This window comes from Oreochromis niloticus, linkage group LG3 (assembly GCF_001858045.2).
Source record: "Oreochromis niloticus isolate F11D_XX linkage group LG3, O_niloticus_UMD_NMBU, whole genome shotgun sequence".
Lineage (NCBI taxonomy): Eukaryota > Metazoa > Chordata > Actinopteri > Cichliformes > Cichlidae > Oreochromis > Oreochromis niloticus.
This window is the reverse complement of record NC_031967.2, coordinates 35,006,221-35,021,012: the sequence shown is the minus strand read 5'-3', so window position 1 is coordinate 35,021,012 and position 14,792 is coordinate 35,006,221. Positions and strand designations below refer to the sequence as shown.

The following is a 14,792-nucleotide window of genomic DNA, read 5'->3' as shown; positions in this document are numbered from 1 at the left end:
ACTTGTTACAACTAAATCGAGTTGAAGATTTAAATACTTTATTTTTTATGCAAATATTTAAACATGAAAATAATAGTTATTTTATGTTATTTTTATCTAAAATGAAATTTAAAAAAAATCTGTTTTAGTAAATTAACTCAAAGCTCCCAGGGGTCGGTTGTTAAATTTGTATGCTGAGCTTTAACTGAGTGAACGGGTTTGTCTGTCCAGGAGGCGAACCTGCAGAGGGTGCAGCTGGCAGTGAAGGCTGGTGGCAATCTGGAGGAGGTGGAGCTCAGAGTGGTGGAGCTGTTGGATCAGCTTATCAGTGACTGCAGGTAAACTCAGTGTTGTTTAAAGTTATTGTGATCCACTTATTCCCGAGTGTTTCACATGTGCTTCATTGCAGGGAGGGAAATCCAGGGAAGTTTTTTTATTTGTTAATTTGTCATTACGACTTTGCTGGAAAAAAAAGTTAAATTCCTTTTGCTGGTTAAATTATAGAGTAATTAAAATGATCTCTATCCAGGCAGCTGACTCAGTTTAAGTGAGTTCATGTAGACACATCAGCCGTGATTCATAATATCTGGCCATGCAGCAATCATCTCTGGAGCATCAAAAATACATGAACTATTCCTATTGATTTTAGTGACAATAAACTTTTTGTTTTGTTTAAAAAAAGGATATTTTATCATCCAGCATGTGCTGCACACATCATTAGTCCTGTGACTTCTCACTGGTGAACTTCTCTTCATTTCCTGCCATGTTTGCTTCCCGTCTTTTTCGCTGTCTTCTCCCAGTGAGGAGCTGCCCTCTCTCGATCAGTGGCAGTGTGCAACGCCTCTGGATCGCTCGCTGAGGCACGTTCGTACCCTCCACCTGCAGCAGATCGCCGCCGCAGCACTGGCTCTCAAACATGGTCCAGAGACGGAGCTCTCCACAATGCTGGAGCAGGCTGAGGACTGGGCCAACAGGCTGAGGACCATGGCTGAAGAGGTGCGTTTAAATGAACTTCTACAGTTTGAGTTAGAAGCTCTTGATATGTCTGATGGGTGAAAGTGAGCACAGGAGACTTCTAGAGCTCCAAAAAGTTCATAATTTGAGTCATTTTGAGCAAACATGTCATATAAGATTTCTCCTTTTCTTGGTCTTCCTATAATCAATCCAAGTATTATTTTATTTTAATGTTATTCAAGGTGATGAGCTTTGATTTCAAAAACAAAAGATTGATTGAAAAACACAAGCTGACCAACCATTTCCTCTCTGGAGGTTTATCTGGCCTAGAGATGGAGACATGGACACATTCTCCATAAATTATTATTCATTTAAATGATCCTTTAATAAGAAAACCAGTTACCACTAATTTCTCTTTCTCTCTCTTCCTTTATGTCAATCTTCCAGCCCCAGAACAGCCTTCCAGATATCGTGATATGGATGTTGCAGGGTGACCGCAGGGTAGCGTATCACCGCATCCCAGCACACACCGTCATCTTCTCCCAGCAGCACTGTGGGAAACACTGCGGTCAGCTGCAGACTGTCTTTCTTAAGGTGCACACTCACAGTCGATTAACATCAGAGGACATTACACCACTTACTTTAATCAGCATCATGACACAACGTGTGACCAACCGGTTGTATGTGTTTGCTGTGCAGTGTCCACAGGGCAGCGGGGGAGAAGCCAAACTTCCCGGTCAGTTGAGGGTTAAAGTTTGGTTTGGATTGGCTGCTGATGTCAAACACTTCAATGAATACGCTGAAGGAAAACTGTCTGTCTTTGCTGAGGCGGTAAGAAGTCGACAGAACTAGGATGAAGTCTCATAAAGAAGTCTTTAAATATCAGCAATGATCCCAGCCTGCCTCCTTCTCTCTGTCTGTAGTATGAGAACCAGACACGGCTCGCCCTGGTGGGCAGCTGGGGAACTACAGGTCTAACCTACCCCAAGTATAGCGACATCACTGGGAGAGTTAAACTGCCCAAAGAGAGTTTCAAACCCTCGCCCGGCTGGTCCTGGGCTGGAGACTGGTACATCAGCCCCGAGAGGACGTGAGTCTGTGCCTTTAACCTTTCGCACTCTCATTATTCTGTGATTAACAGTTTAAAACTCCAGGCTTTGGTGTGTGTTGAAGCTGTTGGAAAGAACATGGGAATTTTGAGGCTTTAACTGATTTTTAGAGGCACATTTTTAGGCTTAATTTATCCACTAAGATTAACATATTTGCTCCAGATATAAACAAATGGACAGGCTGGGAACCATCAGTCGGTTTTATACATTAAGATGGAGACACTTATACATTTGAGGAAAGCAATCTTTTGTACTATTGTTGTGCTTTTTGGACTCTCTTTGTGACTTTTCATTAATGTGTTTTTTTTTTTTTTTTTTTGCAAATCAGTTGTAAGTTTAAAAAAAATGTTCCCTTTAATTTTCTTTCTTTACCTCCATTTGTTTAGAAATTACACAGTATATATATATATTTTTAAAACACTTATGGATTTAGTCTGTGGATTTGATTATTTTCACAGGTGCAGCCCTGAACTTTTCTAGACATTACTAGATATAAACAGACTATTTCCTGGTGTATGCTACATGTGTGAAAGGAAAGCTACGGCAAATATCTCGATGTGATTCTTTCCAAAATTTTCAGAGGCTCTCTTGTGAAATTTATATAATTACCTTGAATTGAAGCAGGGTCAAAAGTATACATACTGACTCAAATATACATACAGTTGCCTAAATCCTTTATTAAGTTGTGCTAAAGGTTCTGGCTGAAGGTCTTAACCTGACAACTTCAAGGTCTATTAAATCACAGTTAGTGATTGAGTGACAGCTGGTAGTTTCTCTTGTCAGAATAGAAAGGATTTGTTGGACAGCACTTACTGGACTGATTGATACTTGAAACAATAAGAAAGTACAAGCAACTCAGATCAAATAAAGAGAACTCTAGATTTCCACAAGTTTGGAAAGTCTGTTTCCATTTCTTAACAGCTACAGATTCAAAGATTGTCATTTCAAACAATTCAGCACAAGTTAATCAGATGTATCATGCTACTTTGCTAAGGTCTGGAAGAAGACCCTAACTGTCACAATCAGATGAAAGGAAATTTGTTAGGATGTTTGGGAACAACCCAGAAACTACCAAGGCTCAAGCCTGCCATGAACTGAAAACTTCTGAAACACCAGCATCACTGTGAAGTGAACTTTACATCATAATGGACTGAGAGGCTGCAGATGCAGAAAGAAGCCCTTGCCCTAAAATCAACACTTTCAAGCTTAACCTGAAATTTGCAGCTGCCCACATGGACAAGCTAAATACCTTAAGGAGAAAGGTTTTATGATGAGACGAGATCAAAATTGAGCTATTTGGCCACAATGATAAGAGGGATATTGGAGGACTAGAACATTGCATCAGTTGTCAAGCATGGTGGTGGTGGTGGCATCATGCTCTGTGGCTGTTTTGCTTCCAGTGGTACTGGTACATTGCACAAAGTGGGTGGAATAATAAAGGGAGAGGGCTACCTCCAAATTCTTCAACTTCACCTTAAATCAACAGTTAGATGGTTGAAACGTGAACACAGTTGGGTGTTCCAACAAGCCAGTGATCCCAAACATGCATCAAAGCTCTGTCTGGAATGGAAGCAATCTCATGTTAAGCTTCTGGAATTGCCTGACCTCAACCCTACTGAATATTTTTGGAGTAAGCTTGGGTCCATGTCAGGAAAGCAACCAGTTTAAATGAACTCTACAGTTTCTGCTAAGAAAACTATTCAAATATTCAACCAGAATTGTGCCAGAAGCTTGTTGACGGCTAACAAAAACATCTGGTTGTGTTCATGAACATTTAACTAAATATTAGAGTGTGTGGGAGGTAAATGTGTGTATTTGAGCCTTTGTATATACTTTTGACCATGTGTAGATTAGAGAAATCCAAAATTAGAAGTCCAAAATTGCCACAACATTCATGCCTGTGATGAGTGGATGTAAGCTTCTCACCACAACTGTAGTTGTTTAACAGTGAGACAATTTGTGGTAAATGAAAATGTTTACAAATGAAGGTCATTTGTAAATTAATGTGTATGTATCTGTTGCTTTGTGGTGTTAATACTTCAGACTGCTGTTTGATGTGGATGCCGGTCACATGACCTTCACAGAAGAAGTGTTTGAAAACCAGATGAGGTTACCAGGTGGCCAGTGGATCGGCATGCCAGAAGGATACACGGATGTGGTATGTATGAGTGTTTCTCTAACACATTTTGGCTTCAGTCATCGCAGTAAATCTAAACAAGTGTGTCTTTGTCAGAATGGGGAGAAGGCGGTGCCAAAGGACGAGATTGAGTGTCCTCCGGGTTGGGTATGGGAGGAGGTGGAGTGGAGTGAGGATCTCAACAGGGCTGTGGATGATCAAGGTACACACAGGCACACAATAACACAATTTTCAACAAACGAGAGTAAATTAAAACTATTAAGTCCTTCTCTGTGTTTTCAGGTTGGGAGTACGGCATCACCATTCCCCCAGACCGTCGTCCCAAGTCGTGGGTGCCGGCAGAGAAGATGTACCACACCAACCGACGGAGACGATGGATACGGATGAGGCGACGAGACCAGCAGAAGATGGACGCTCTGAGAAAGGTAGCAGAAGAGAAAGAAATGAATTTGACATGAATTTGAACAAAATATACTTTATTCGATGTTTTTTCAGACATATTAAATATCGGCGCTTCAACAAAGCCAAAAGCAGGAGAAATAAGTCTGCAATGAACAAAGCAGTAACACTTTATAACAAGGGCCACGACTAAGGGCATGATAAATGGAGTTTCAATGTGTGTATTTGCATAACTTCAGGTGTTTTCAGGAAGCCGTGGGTCATATTATGAAGCATTGCCAGCAAATTCTGAGGTGTTGCATGAATCAAATCAAATAATCCCATAAATAATACATATTGTCTCTGGAATTCTTAATCCTATTTGTTCATGCTGCATATTGTAAATCCCTCAAGTGTTTTTTTTTCTTAAATTAATTTCTAGGAAGAAATTAAGAAGAAATTATGTTCTTTGGGGACTTTTCTCACTCTGGGATTATGATACATTCTTTATAGGTCACGGATCCGTGTATCCCCATTTCCATCATTTCTGCCCACCCTAAGTAATCCGGCGATGTGAAGAAGGCGGACATAATCATTATCCGAGGAACATTAAAGTTTTAAAGTTTCCATCAGTTTGATGGCTTATTTTATTCCATACAACATATCTTTGACCAAAATATCAAGTCAGTAAGGATTTGCTGGCCTGATTTGATATATAAAGAAAAGAGCTGATGAAGACAAGTGAAAAAATGATGTTAGCCAAAAATGGGGATTAGTAGTTTTTCCTAAATTGAATTTTAAAATAAAAATGAAATTACAAAATTAAGTCCTGAACAGCTGAAGTTCCCCATAGTAACCACTAGATGGTGGCCAAGTTCCACAAATAAACAAAGGAAAGTTTGCTTTGAGCGTCTCTTCTGCCCTCATGTTTTTGTTTTTGAGGCAAATGAAAAGCTGATTTAAGTTTATGTTTGTGTTCACAGCAGCGTCCGGATGAGGCGGAGAGGGAGGGCTGGGAGTACGCCTCGCTTTTTGGCTGGAGGTTCCACCTGAAGCCCAGGAAGACGGACAGCTTCAGGAGACGCAGGTGGAGGCGCCGCATGGAGCCGCTGGAGAAGACAGGACCGGCAGCCATCTTTGCCCTTGAGTGTTCTCTGGTGAGGAAGTGCCCCAAATTATGCAGACACCTAAACAATATATAACCCAGGTGTTTTGATTTGACATGTTCAAAACTGCTAATCCTCCTCTGAAAAGTCCCACCCTGAGTTTTTGATGGCTGCCTGCAGGCGCGTGCTGTTTTCCACCACAGGAACTATCAGGTGTTTTTTGGATGGTCTCACTGGGACCTGTAGGACTTCTTTCAGGGTTTTTCTCACAGGAAAAATTAAGTGTCCACCCTGGACTGGGTTCTCCTGAAAACATTTGGGTAGAGGGTCAGTGCTGATTGGTTAAACTCTTTAAGGTGAACCACACAAGTGCCATTTTTAAGAAACAAAGACAACGTCACACAGACCAAATGAAGAACAGTAGAAACAGACTGATGAGGCGCAGGCTGAGACCTGAAGTGAGCTAGAAAGAAAAAAACAAAGTGGCCATCACCCAGACCTGAAGCCCCAATACAGAAGGAGAACTGAACAGGGTCAGAAAAAGGTAAATACTTGCACAGGACTGGAGATCCGGGGTCAAAGCTCAATTTCTGAGTAATTTTTTCCTTAATTGGCCTGCCTTGTGCTTTAGCACTGGTATCTGGCAACATACTTGAAGATGGGCTGCTGTAACCACAGTCGTTTCTTTAAGTGGACAAAATCATCAAAAATGGTACAGATAAAATAAAATAAAAAAGTGATTTGCCCTGTCATTATTTGTACTGTAAAAGTAACACAGTCTTTTATTTTGAAGGCCACCCAGAAAGAAAATGCTGTGTTGTGCTTGTAAAAGGTTTTGTTTCTGGTACTGTTTATTTTTATTTTTTGAATCTGAATGAGGTCTTCATCTTGCTCCTCTCCTCCCTCTTCCTCCACAGAGCAGTATAGAGGACAAGAATGAAGACAAGTCAGTAACGACTACGTTTGGAGTCAACAGGCCTACCATTTCCTGTTTCTTTGAGCGTAAGGCAGCTTCCTCTTTCCTCCCTTTCTTTCCCTTCCCTGTTTTTGTCTGTATAACGATGGGTGTATATATCTGTGTCTGTGTGTGCATTTGCATACATGCAGGTGGCACTCGATACCATCTACGCTGCTATCTGTATCAAGCCAGAGACCTGCTGCCCATGGACAAAGACAGCTTCTCAGGTACTGAAGACAAAGTTGTAACTGTTGCATCATCTGGCAGCCAAAGTTTACCCCAAACCATTTTTTGCAGCAGTTGTGATTACTTTACTTTGTTAAACATCTTTAATCTCGCATGTTGTTTTCCCCCTTTATTCCAATCCAAACACCAACTCTGTGTCATTACCGTATATTCCCTGTTTATTACATAAGATGGATTACCGTGCATCCCTGCAGGAAGAAATTAGGGTTGTGGTGATTATCGGAGTCCTTTGAGATCTCTGCACAAAGACAGAAAAGAGAACAAAAAGAGAGACAAAACAGACTTCACCATAAACAACACAAGAGCAAAAACTGAGGAGGCCTGCGACTGCAAATATAACGACAATATGAAGCGAAACCTGGAACTATGAATCTCCATCTGTGAATAGGATCAAAAGATCAAAACACAAGGATAGTTACAAAAAGCACAACTAAAGAAAAAAAAAACCCAAAATTGTCTCCAAGACCATGACAGGCTCATTGCTCAGGGAAGGTGGATTGTTTCCACTGACTCGCTACTTCATAACTTTAACTATAAAAAACAAAAAAATTGCTTAAGGAGTCACACAAACCATCTATTACCTGCTGAACAGCTAATAGCAGACAATACTAAGAGCAAAGAGAGCCAATACTAAACTTACATTTAACATATCTCTGCTGCCCCCATGTGGCCAAAAACATGTTCATGAGTTAAAACATCACTATTGATGAGTGTCTTTTCATGCTTTGTCATTGCTAACAATCCTTTGACTTTTCAAATAAATAAATAAAGTCTTTAAATGCACCGAACCTCACTAGGACATAAAGAAAAAGAATCTTTGATATGAAGCACAAAGTTGTGGCAGAGGGAGCAAAGCACTCGCACAAAACAACATGTTTTCCTTCCATTCGGAGAGGTCACGGTAACTGCGACTGCTGCGAGCCTGTGTTAATCAGAAACCCACCGCAGACTCACATGTAAAAACAGAGCTCTCAGAGAACAGACGGACGGATGGACAGACAGATGGAGGGGGAGAGCGATGATAGATGGGAGGTTGGTTAAAGACAGGGTTAGAGAGAAAGAAGCTCAGAGAGCATCCTGGCCACAGACTGACATGATGAATCGCTATCACTCTCCTTCACTCGGTCTCCTTAGCGCGCACACACACACACACACACACACACACACACACACACACACATGGTGTAATGGATGAGTAGAGTTGATGGATGGGCTTCACTTGTGCGTTAATCTGGTGTAACATGGCGTCTGGGCGTCCATGATTAAAGACGCTGAGGTCTTTCTTGTTTTCTTTTTTTCCTTCTGTCTGTTGTCTTTTTCTCTGATTGCCTTTCATCTTTTGTCTGTGTTTCTTTCTGCTTTTCCTGCACATCTGTCTTTTTAAGCTTCTCTTTATAGTTCCCCGTTTCCCCTTTGCCGTCTGCCTCTGTTTGTTTGCTTCTTTCAACCTGTCTGAAGCAACGATTTTACCACACATCCGGGCAAGAAACTGCTTGCTGACGAAGCAACTAGTAGAGCAATCAGCTGATGAAGTGTTTCTTGTCTTTACATGTTTTGTTTACTTCCTGCTTTGATTTAAGCTTTGTGCTCAAAAAAGCCACAAAGAAGCGAAACGATTTTCTCTTAATAGTTTAGTTTCTTAAGGTTAAAAAAACAAACCATAAACTGCAGTTCCTCAAATGACCACTTGAAGCTGTATTCAAACGTGAGCCCATTCCCGTTGACTCTCATGTTAAAATGAGATAACTCTTTCCCCTGTAGAGACAATATTTGATGACTTTATCGTTAAAAACTTGTTAGATTAGATTCTTGATAGCCCAAGTAGGCTGTACAGGCAGAGATCACCCTCACTAACTTCTAATACACCCAGGTACTTTATAGAAAGTGCTATGCACTGTGCTCACCACTATTTCTATCGAGCTGGCTGTACTTTGTTATTTTTTGCAGTCATTCGTGGGCATACTGTACGCAGAAGATGGACACAAAAGTTAAACATTGCAGGTTTAACTGCCGCGAAGCTCTTTAGTATTTTATTCTGACAGAGTGTCTTTCGTAAAGCTCTATGTTCCCTCAAAAAGCAGAAATAAAGTCATGAAGAATGTTTGTATGGCTTGATTTCACTGATTCCCCCCTCTTGAATTTTTTTTCATCATCCTTCCTTTAAACCGTATCTAATCTTAGATCAAAATCTCCACATTTAGAGACAGTGCTCTTTTCCTCCTGTCCTCTCCTCCCTCCTTTTCTCTTTCTTTCCATCGTCCCTCCTCTCCTCTTTCTCTTTTCCCAGTCTTCGTATGCTTATGTCCCTCTGTGGCTCCCACTGGGGTCCTGACTACTGCTGCTTCCCCTCTACACAAACATACACACACACACTCTCACTAAAAACACACAAGCACAGACTTACATAACCCCCCGGGGCTGTTTGTATTGCTGTTTTTATGAGCTAATGGGATGTTGGAAATGGACGGTAATTGAATGGGTCACCATGGGTGGTGTGTCTGTACACTGTGTGCAAGTGTGTGTGTGTGTTAGATATAGGGTTAATTGAGGGCTGGTGGGAAAATGCATCTTAACTTCTGTTTACTCCAATGCTAACGGCTCCACAGAGACTCTTTACCCGGCCTGAAACAACAAACTACTCAGTCTGTGTAACTGTACGTAGACTACATGTGTTTAATTCAATGTGTGTGTGTGTGTGTGTGTGTGTGTGTGTGTGTGTGTGTGTGTGTGTGTGTGTGTGTGTTTAACATGGAGGAGAGCGGTTTTGACCTGGAATAACAAACTTCCCAGAGCGGTGTTCCCAGCCCTCTGTCTCGAGCTTGGCATTCCCAAGCTGCTGATGTCACTGCGCAGGACGCCAGGACAGTTTGGACATAATCGTGCATAAGTTTGTACTGCTATACTTGTGAGGACCCTTAAAAACTCATTCAGCGTCTTCAATAATAACCTTGCTCTCTGCTTTGCAAATTAGGACGGCAAAAGCTCATAAACAGCTTCCAAATCCTTTGCCCAGAAGATGTTGCAACCATTTAACTTTCCTTTTTTTTTTCTTTTTTTTGGGAGTGACCAAAATGAGACCCAGTGTGAAAAACATAAACTACCATCTCTGCTTATACATATTTGGTCTCTCTGAGAAGTTGCATTATATTTCATTCTTTCTAATTTGCGAATGACAAATCTTCTCATTAATGCATCACTAAGGGCTGGCTTCTTGAAACTCTTCAGTATCCATCAATCTAGATGTAATAGTTCACCCATCTCCTAAACCCCACTAGTACCACCTCTGTTGACGATGCAGGGTCTGGGGACGACTCAGTCCTCACTCATGACTGTGGTTGAGGTCACTGAGGTAGCAAGAAAACTCTGTTACACTGGGCCTGTGGGTTGGATACAATTCACAGTGACTCCTTTAAGGCTCTGGATGCTGAGGGGCTGCCCTGGTTGACACTCCTCTGCAGCATTGGTGAAGTTCTGGGTAGGCCTGTCTAGATTAGCAGATTATAGTGGTGGTGGTGGTGGTAACTTTTTAAAGGAAAAGGACCTGAGGTTATGTTCCAACTCAAGGGGGATAGCACTCCTTATCCTCCCTGTGAAGGTCCACAGTGGGAGGAAATGGCTGGAAGAGGGCGCTATGGGCTTCCCTTCTAAAATGGGTATTCTCTTGGGACCAGATAAGTGGATGGATAATGGATGGATGGATGGAACTGTCATGCAAAAAATCCTTTTAATAATCAAGTCTAATACATCAATAACATTATATCTGTCGTAGGTAAAGGAAACCGTATAGGTTGAGTAACCAAATATTGAAAAAACTTTGGTTAAAATAAATGACCTCACTCGGCCAAACGGCCAGACCTCGAATCTTATGTACTCCCTGGACACTAAGTTTAAACTAGAAAGGGTCACAGTGTTTTTCTCTCTCCAGACCCCTACGCGATCGTATCCTTCCTCCACCAATCCCAGAAGACGGTGACGGTGCGAAACACTCTCAATCCCACCTGGGACCAGACGCTCATCTTCTATGAAGTGGAGATTTTTGGCGACTCTGAGGTCACAATGGCCAGCCCTCCCAATATTATAGTGGAACTCTATGATCAGGACACATACGTGAGTGTTTAAATGTCATGAAAGGTATTTAGAGGTCTTTGAACATCTGTTTGTTTTTCTGGATGTAACATGTATGTATATGTCTGTGTTGTGTTTTCATTCTTCAGGGAGCTGATGAGTTCATGGGTCGCTGTGTGTGCCAGCCCTCACTGACTCGGTCACCACGCCTGGCCTGGTTCCCGATTCGCAGAGGGGACAGGAACGCTGGCGAGCTGCTGGCTGCCTTCGAGCTCATACGCAGAGAAAAGGTCAGAGGTCAACTTGACACTTTCACCTACTGGTCTCTTTCCTTCTTGTCATATTCAAAGTTTTTAAAGAGGCATGTTGTTCTGATATGGGTGCTTTAGTCTCTGAGGATGAGTCTTGATTTCACTGTTATTCCAACAGCCGTCACTTCACCATATTCCAGGTCAAGAGGTACGTTTATCTCCATTTTTTTCCATTCTTTCTTGAATTTTTGTCTTTTCCATTTAACTTTGAAATATAACTTCTGTCGTATCACCTACAGGGAGATTTCCTGACTTCCACCCACGTCTTAGATGAGGTAAAACCACACCAAGGATTGTACGGTTTTTCCCTAAATTTAAATGTTTGATAGTAAACATGCCTGATACGAGACGATCACACAGTCTAAGAGAGCCAAAGAGTAAATATTCATAAAAAAATTTAAATAACTTGGGGGTTTTTTTCACCATTTTTTATTTTTGTTAGGAAAAGTCTGAAAGCAAGCAAACGTAACTTGTCGGTCACAAAGTTACGACACCATGAAGAATATGCTGCTTTATCACCTATTTTACTGTAATTAGGAGCCATAATTGACAAAAGCATCTTGAAACTGGAGATCATAAAATAAGCAAGTGACATCAAAGGATGCTTAAAAATTAACGCTAATTTCTGCAGTTCCTCCAGTAGCCAGATTCATGGCACTTCTGCATTTGTCTTCACTTCAGCTTTATGCGTCTTTTATGCAGTATTTGGCTTGTCTTCCAATTCTATCAAAAACACCCTACATGTTGCAGTATATTTGTGCAGTTACAGCTCTTTTCATTTATCTTTTGTGCTGAATTATTTTCTTTTTTCTTCATTCTGGCTTCTTCAGCTGATGTTTCCAGGATTCCTCTCTGAAAACCTGCAGCAATGGGTACAATATAGAAACACAAAGTCAAATCCATCCATGGTCATCCCATTTGATGTCTCTGTCCATTTATTGTATATGCTGAAAATTCTATCTCACGTGCATGTTAAAAGCCATCCCTTTTTCTAAAACTTGAAATGTTTATCTACTCATTTTTGATCAGCTGTAGTCTAACACTGTGTGGTTTTTACACGTGGTTTGTTGTATGTTGTATGCAGATGTGTATGGAAGTCCAAAGACAGCATGCATGCAGACTTTAAATTATTTTTAATTTTTTTATAGGAGCTCAAGGAAGTTTCACTTTCAGAAGATTCCAGATTAAATTTTATCATTAGTGAGTGCAGCATACAGTTAATTATTTTGTGATCACAGAAAGAAAGAGAACATTATATCATAATCAGATAATGTTTCTGTTACTATAATTATGCCTTTTTAGGAAAACATACTGAAGCTCAGAAGGAGAAATATTTACCGATGTTGTCTTTGGTTTTCCACAGATTCTTGTAGGTGCAAAAATATTTTTGGCCTCTTATGCATTTTAATCGCATCTTAATTTTACATATTTTGTGGTTTATAACATAATAGATTATGTGGTTTATAAATTTACAATGTAGGAAATTTAATGTGATGCATATTTTTATATTTCTCAGTCAAACTTAAAATTGACAAACACAATGAGTTTCAAATGCATTCAACCAATTTTAAGATTAACATGCTTGTTGGGTTTTCTACATTACTTTTGTGTTAAACATATTTAATCCAAATAAATGTAAAATTTACATGCTTTAAAATACATAACAGGCTGCTTGTTGTAAAGTACTATTTTATGCTTTTTAAAGTGCTTTTTTTCATGTTAAATGTTATTACATTTGTGTGGTATTAACACTCATTTAACATTTCTTCATGTTTGTTTCCATAGAACAATTGGCCTGGCAGTAAATAGCATGGCAAGCTGTCTTAATTGTTGTTGTGCATTCATGTGCTGCTCGGATGGTCCAAGTTCCCGACCTGGGAAATTCCTCTTCAGAATTTGATATGTTCTTAAATTTGAATTTGGAAACAGCAAAAACACTACAGAGATTAAAGACTTGTTATCCAGCTAATAAATGTGTTTTCTGCCTAATCTACATTATTGCTCATGGACTGCATTAAACAGTGACAATGTTATATCACCTTCTTGATTAAACGTTAGCCATATAAATCAATTGATTCAAAGTTTCTTACTTTAAACCAAACCTTTACCAGATTTTTGTGTAATTTCAAGTCACTAAAGCATCAGTCACCCAAAAAAGGGAATTTTCCTAGTCGGGGAGTCATTTCTCAGATGATTCCATTACTCCATGAATGCGCAGTTTCTCATTGGTCACTTGTTGTTGACCTGCTACTGTCCTGCATCCATATTCACAGCCGGAGGAGTCAGACCTTCCGTACCCACCACCTCAGAGAGAGCCAAATGTCTTCATGATTCCTCAGGGAATCAAACCTGTTCTGCAGAGAACCGCCATCGAGGTATCACTAATATCTGCTTTTTCTGTTTCATTCTCACCACCTTCCTGGGTGCTGAGAAGCAGTGAAAATTATTATAGTAATTGTGTTTCCTTGTGCTTACGAGTTGTATTGTCTTCTGATCCCTGGTACTGATTCTCTCTTGTGTTATGTGTGCCTTAATTGTAGAGGACTTTAGCTTTATTAGTTCCCTTTATCCTTCCCTTTCTGTTCCCTCAGGCTTGTCTTTGTGTTGGTCTTGTCTGTCATGTTCCTTAGTTTAGTTGTGTTACGTTAATCTAATATTCCCGTTCTGCTGTGTCTCTCTTCCTGTTTTATTTTGGTACATGTTGAACTCTGTGTCCTGTGTTGGGTTTGACATCCTGTGTCTCGTTATCCATGATTTGTTTCCACTGTGTCTCCCACCTGTTTGCCCCTCGCCTCATTACCGTGTGTATAAATTGTCTTGTCTTGTTCTTTGTTGTATCATCCTGTTTCCTATTTCTTGCCATCCCTGTTTGTAGCGTCACTGTAGTTATTTTTTTTTTTAAAGCTCCCAGTGTTTCCCACAAGTTCTTTCTTTTCCTGCTGGATTTTTGGTTTGCCTTAAAGAAAGCTTGGTTAATGCTTCTCTATGTGTCTGGATCTGGCATCCTCTTCAGTGATTAAATATGATAAAAATCTGTTTAACTGAAAGTTTTTGTTGTTTTTCAGTATTAATGTCTTTAAATATCTTTATATTTTAAACTTAAAGAAATTTAAAGGATCTTCATTTTGTTTCTTTAACATATTTGAATATCTATGAGCAGTTTGATAGATTTAATTATTACAAGTCTAAAAATGACAACACCAACACCACTTTTTCTGTGTCGTCCTGTCAGATTTTAGCATGGGGCGTCCGGAACCTGAAGAGCTTCCAGCTGGCCAGCGTTACCTCCCCCAGCCTGCAGGTGGAGTGTGGAGGCAGCATGGTCCAGAGCTGCGTCATCCGCAGTGTGAAGAAGAAGCCTAACTTTGACATTAATACGCTTCTCCTTGATGTGGTGAGCTATGCTGTAATATACTTAAACACACAGAGTAATCAGTGCCCACAGCTTCCATGTTAAGGACAGCTCTGCTGTGGTTTGTGTTACTCATTTATCTTCATCAGTGAAACCACAATAATGGCAGAATAGAGAACTTCCTTCTCTTTTTCCAA

General features: G+C 40.4%; 1 protein-coding gene across 10 annotated transcripts in view; it reads left to right on the top strand.

Moving 5' to 3' along the window:
* The window catches only part of dysf (dysferlin, limb girdle muscular dystrophy 2B (autosomal recessive)), a 102,754-nt gene that overhangs the window by 32,488 nt on the left and 55,474 nt on the right, over positions 1 to 14,792 (top strand). For 9 of the 10 annotated variants that reach the window (XM_019354595.2, XM_019354593.2, XM_019354590.2 and 6 more), the window contains 18 exons: positions 211 to 317; positions 780 to 975; positions 1,381 to 1,527; positions 1,633 to 1,764; positions 1,857 to 2,023; positions 4,086 to 4,200; positions 4,276 to 4,381; positions 4,462 to 4,604; positions 5,541 to 5,714; positions 6,581 to 6,665; positions 6,771 to 6,848; positions 10,793 to 10,974; positions 11,082 to 11,222; positions 11,362 to 11,391; positions 11,483 to 11,518; positions 12,074 to 12,115; positions 13,517 to 13,618; positions 14,476 to 14,637. In XM_019354595.2, coding sequence (XP_019210140.1) covers positions 211 to 317; positions 780 to 975; positions 1,381 to 1,527; positions 1,633 to 1,764; positions 1,857 to 2,023; positions 4,086 to 4,200; positions 4,276 to 4,381; positions 4,462 to 4,604; positions 5,541 to 5,714; positions 6,581 to 6,665; positions 6,771 to 6,848; positions 10,793 to 10,974; positions 11,082 to 11,222; positions 11,362 to 11,391; positions 11,483 to 11,518; positions 12,074 to 12,115; positions 13,517 to 13,618; positions 14,476 to 14,637 — 2,145 coding nt within the window. The remainder of the gene's footprint in view (positions 1 to 210; positions 318 to 779; positions 976 to 1,380; positions 1,528 to 1,632; positions 1,765 to 1,856; positions 2,024 to 4,085; positions 4,201 to 4,275; positions 4,382 to 4,461; positions 4,605 to 5,540; positions 5,715 to 6,580; positions 6,666 to 6,770; positions 6,849 to 10,792; positions 10,975 to 11,081; positions 11,223 to 11,361; positions 11,392 to 11,482; positions 11,519 to 12,073; positions 12,116 to 13,516; positions 13,619 to 14,475; positions 14,638 to 14,792) is intronic. The other variant, XM_025904449.1, reaches the window with a different exon arrangement.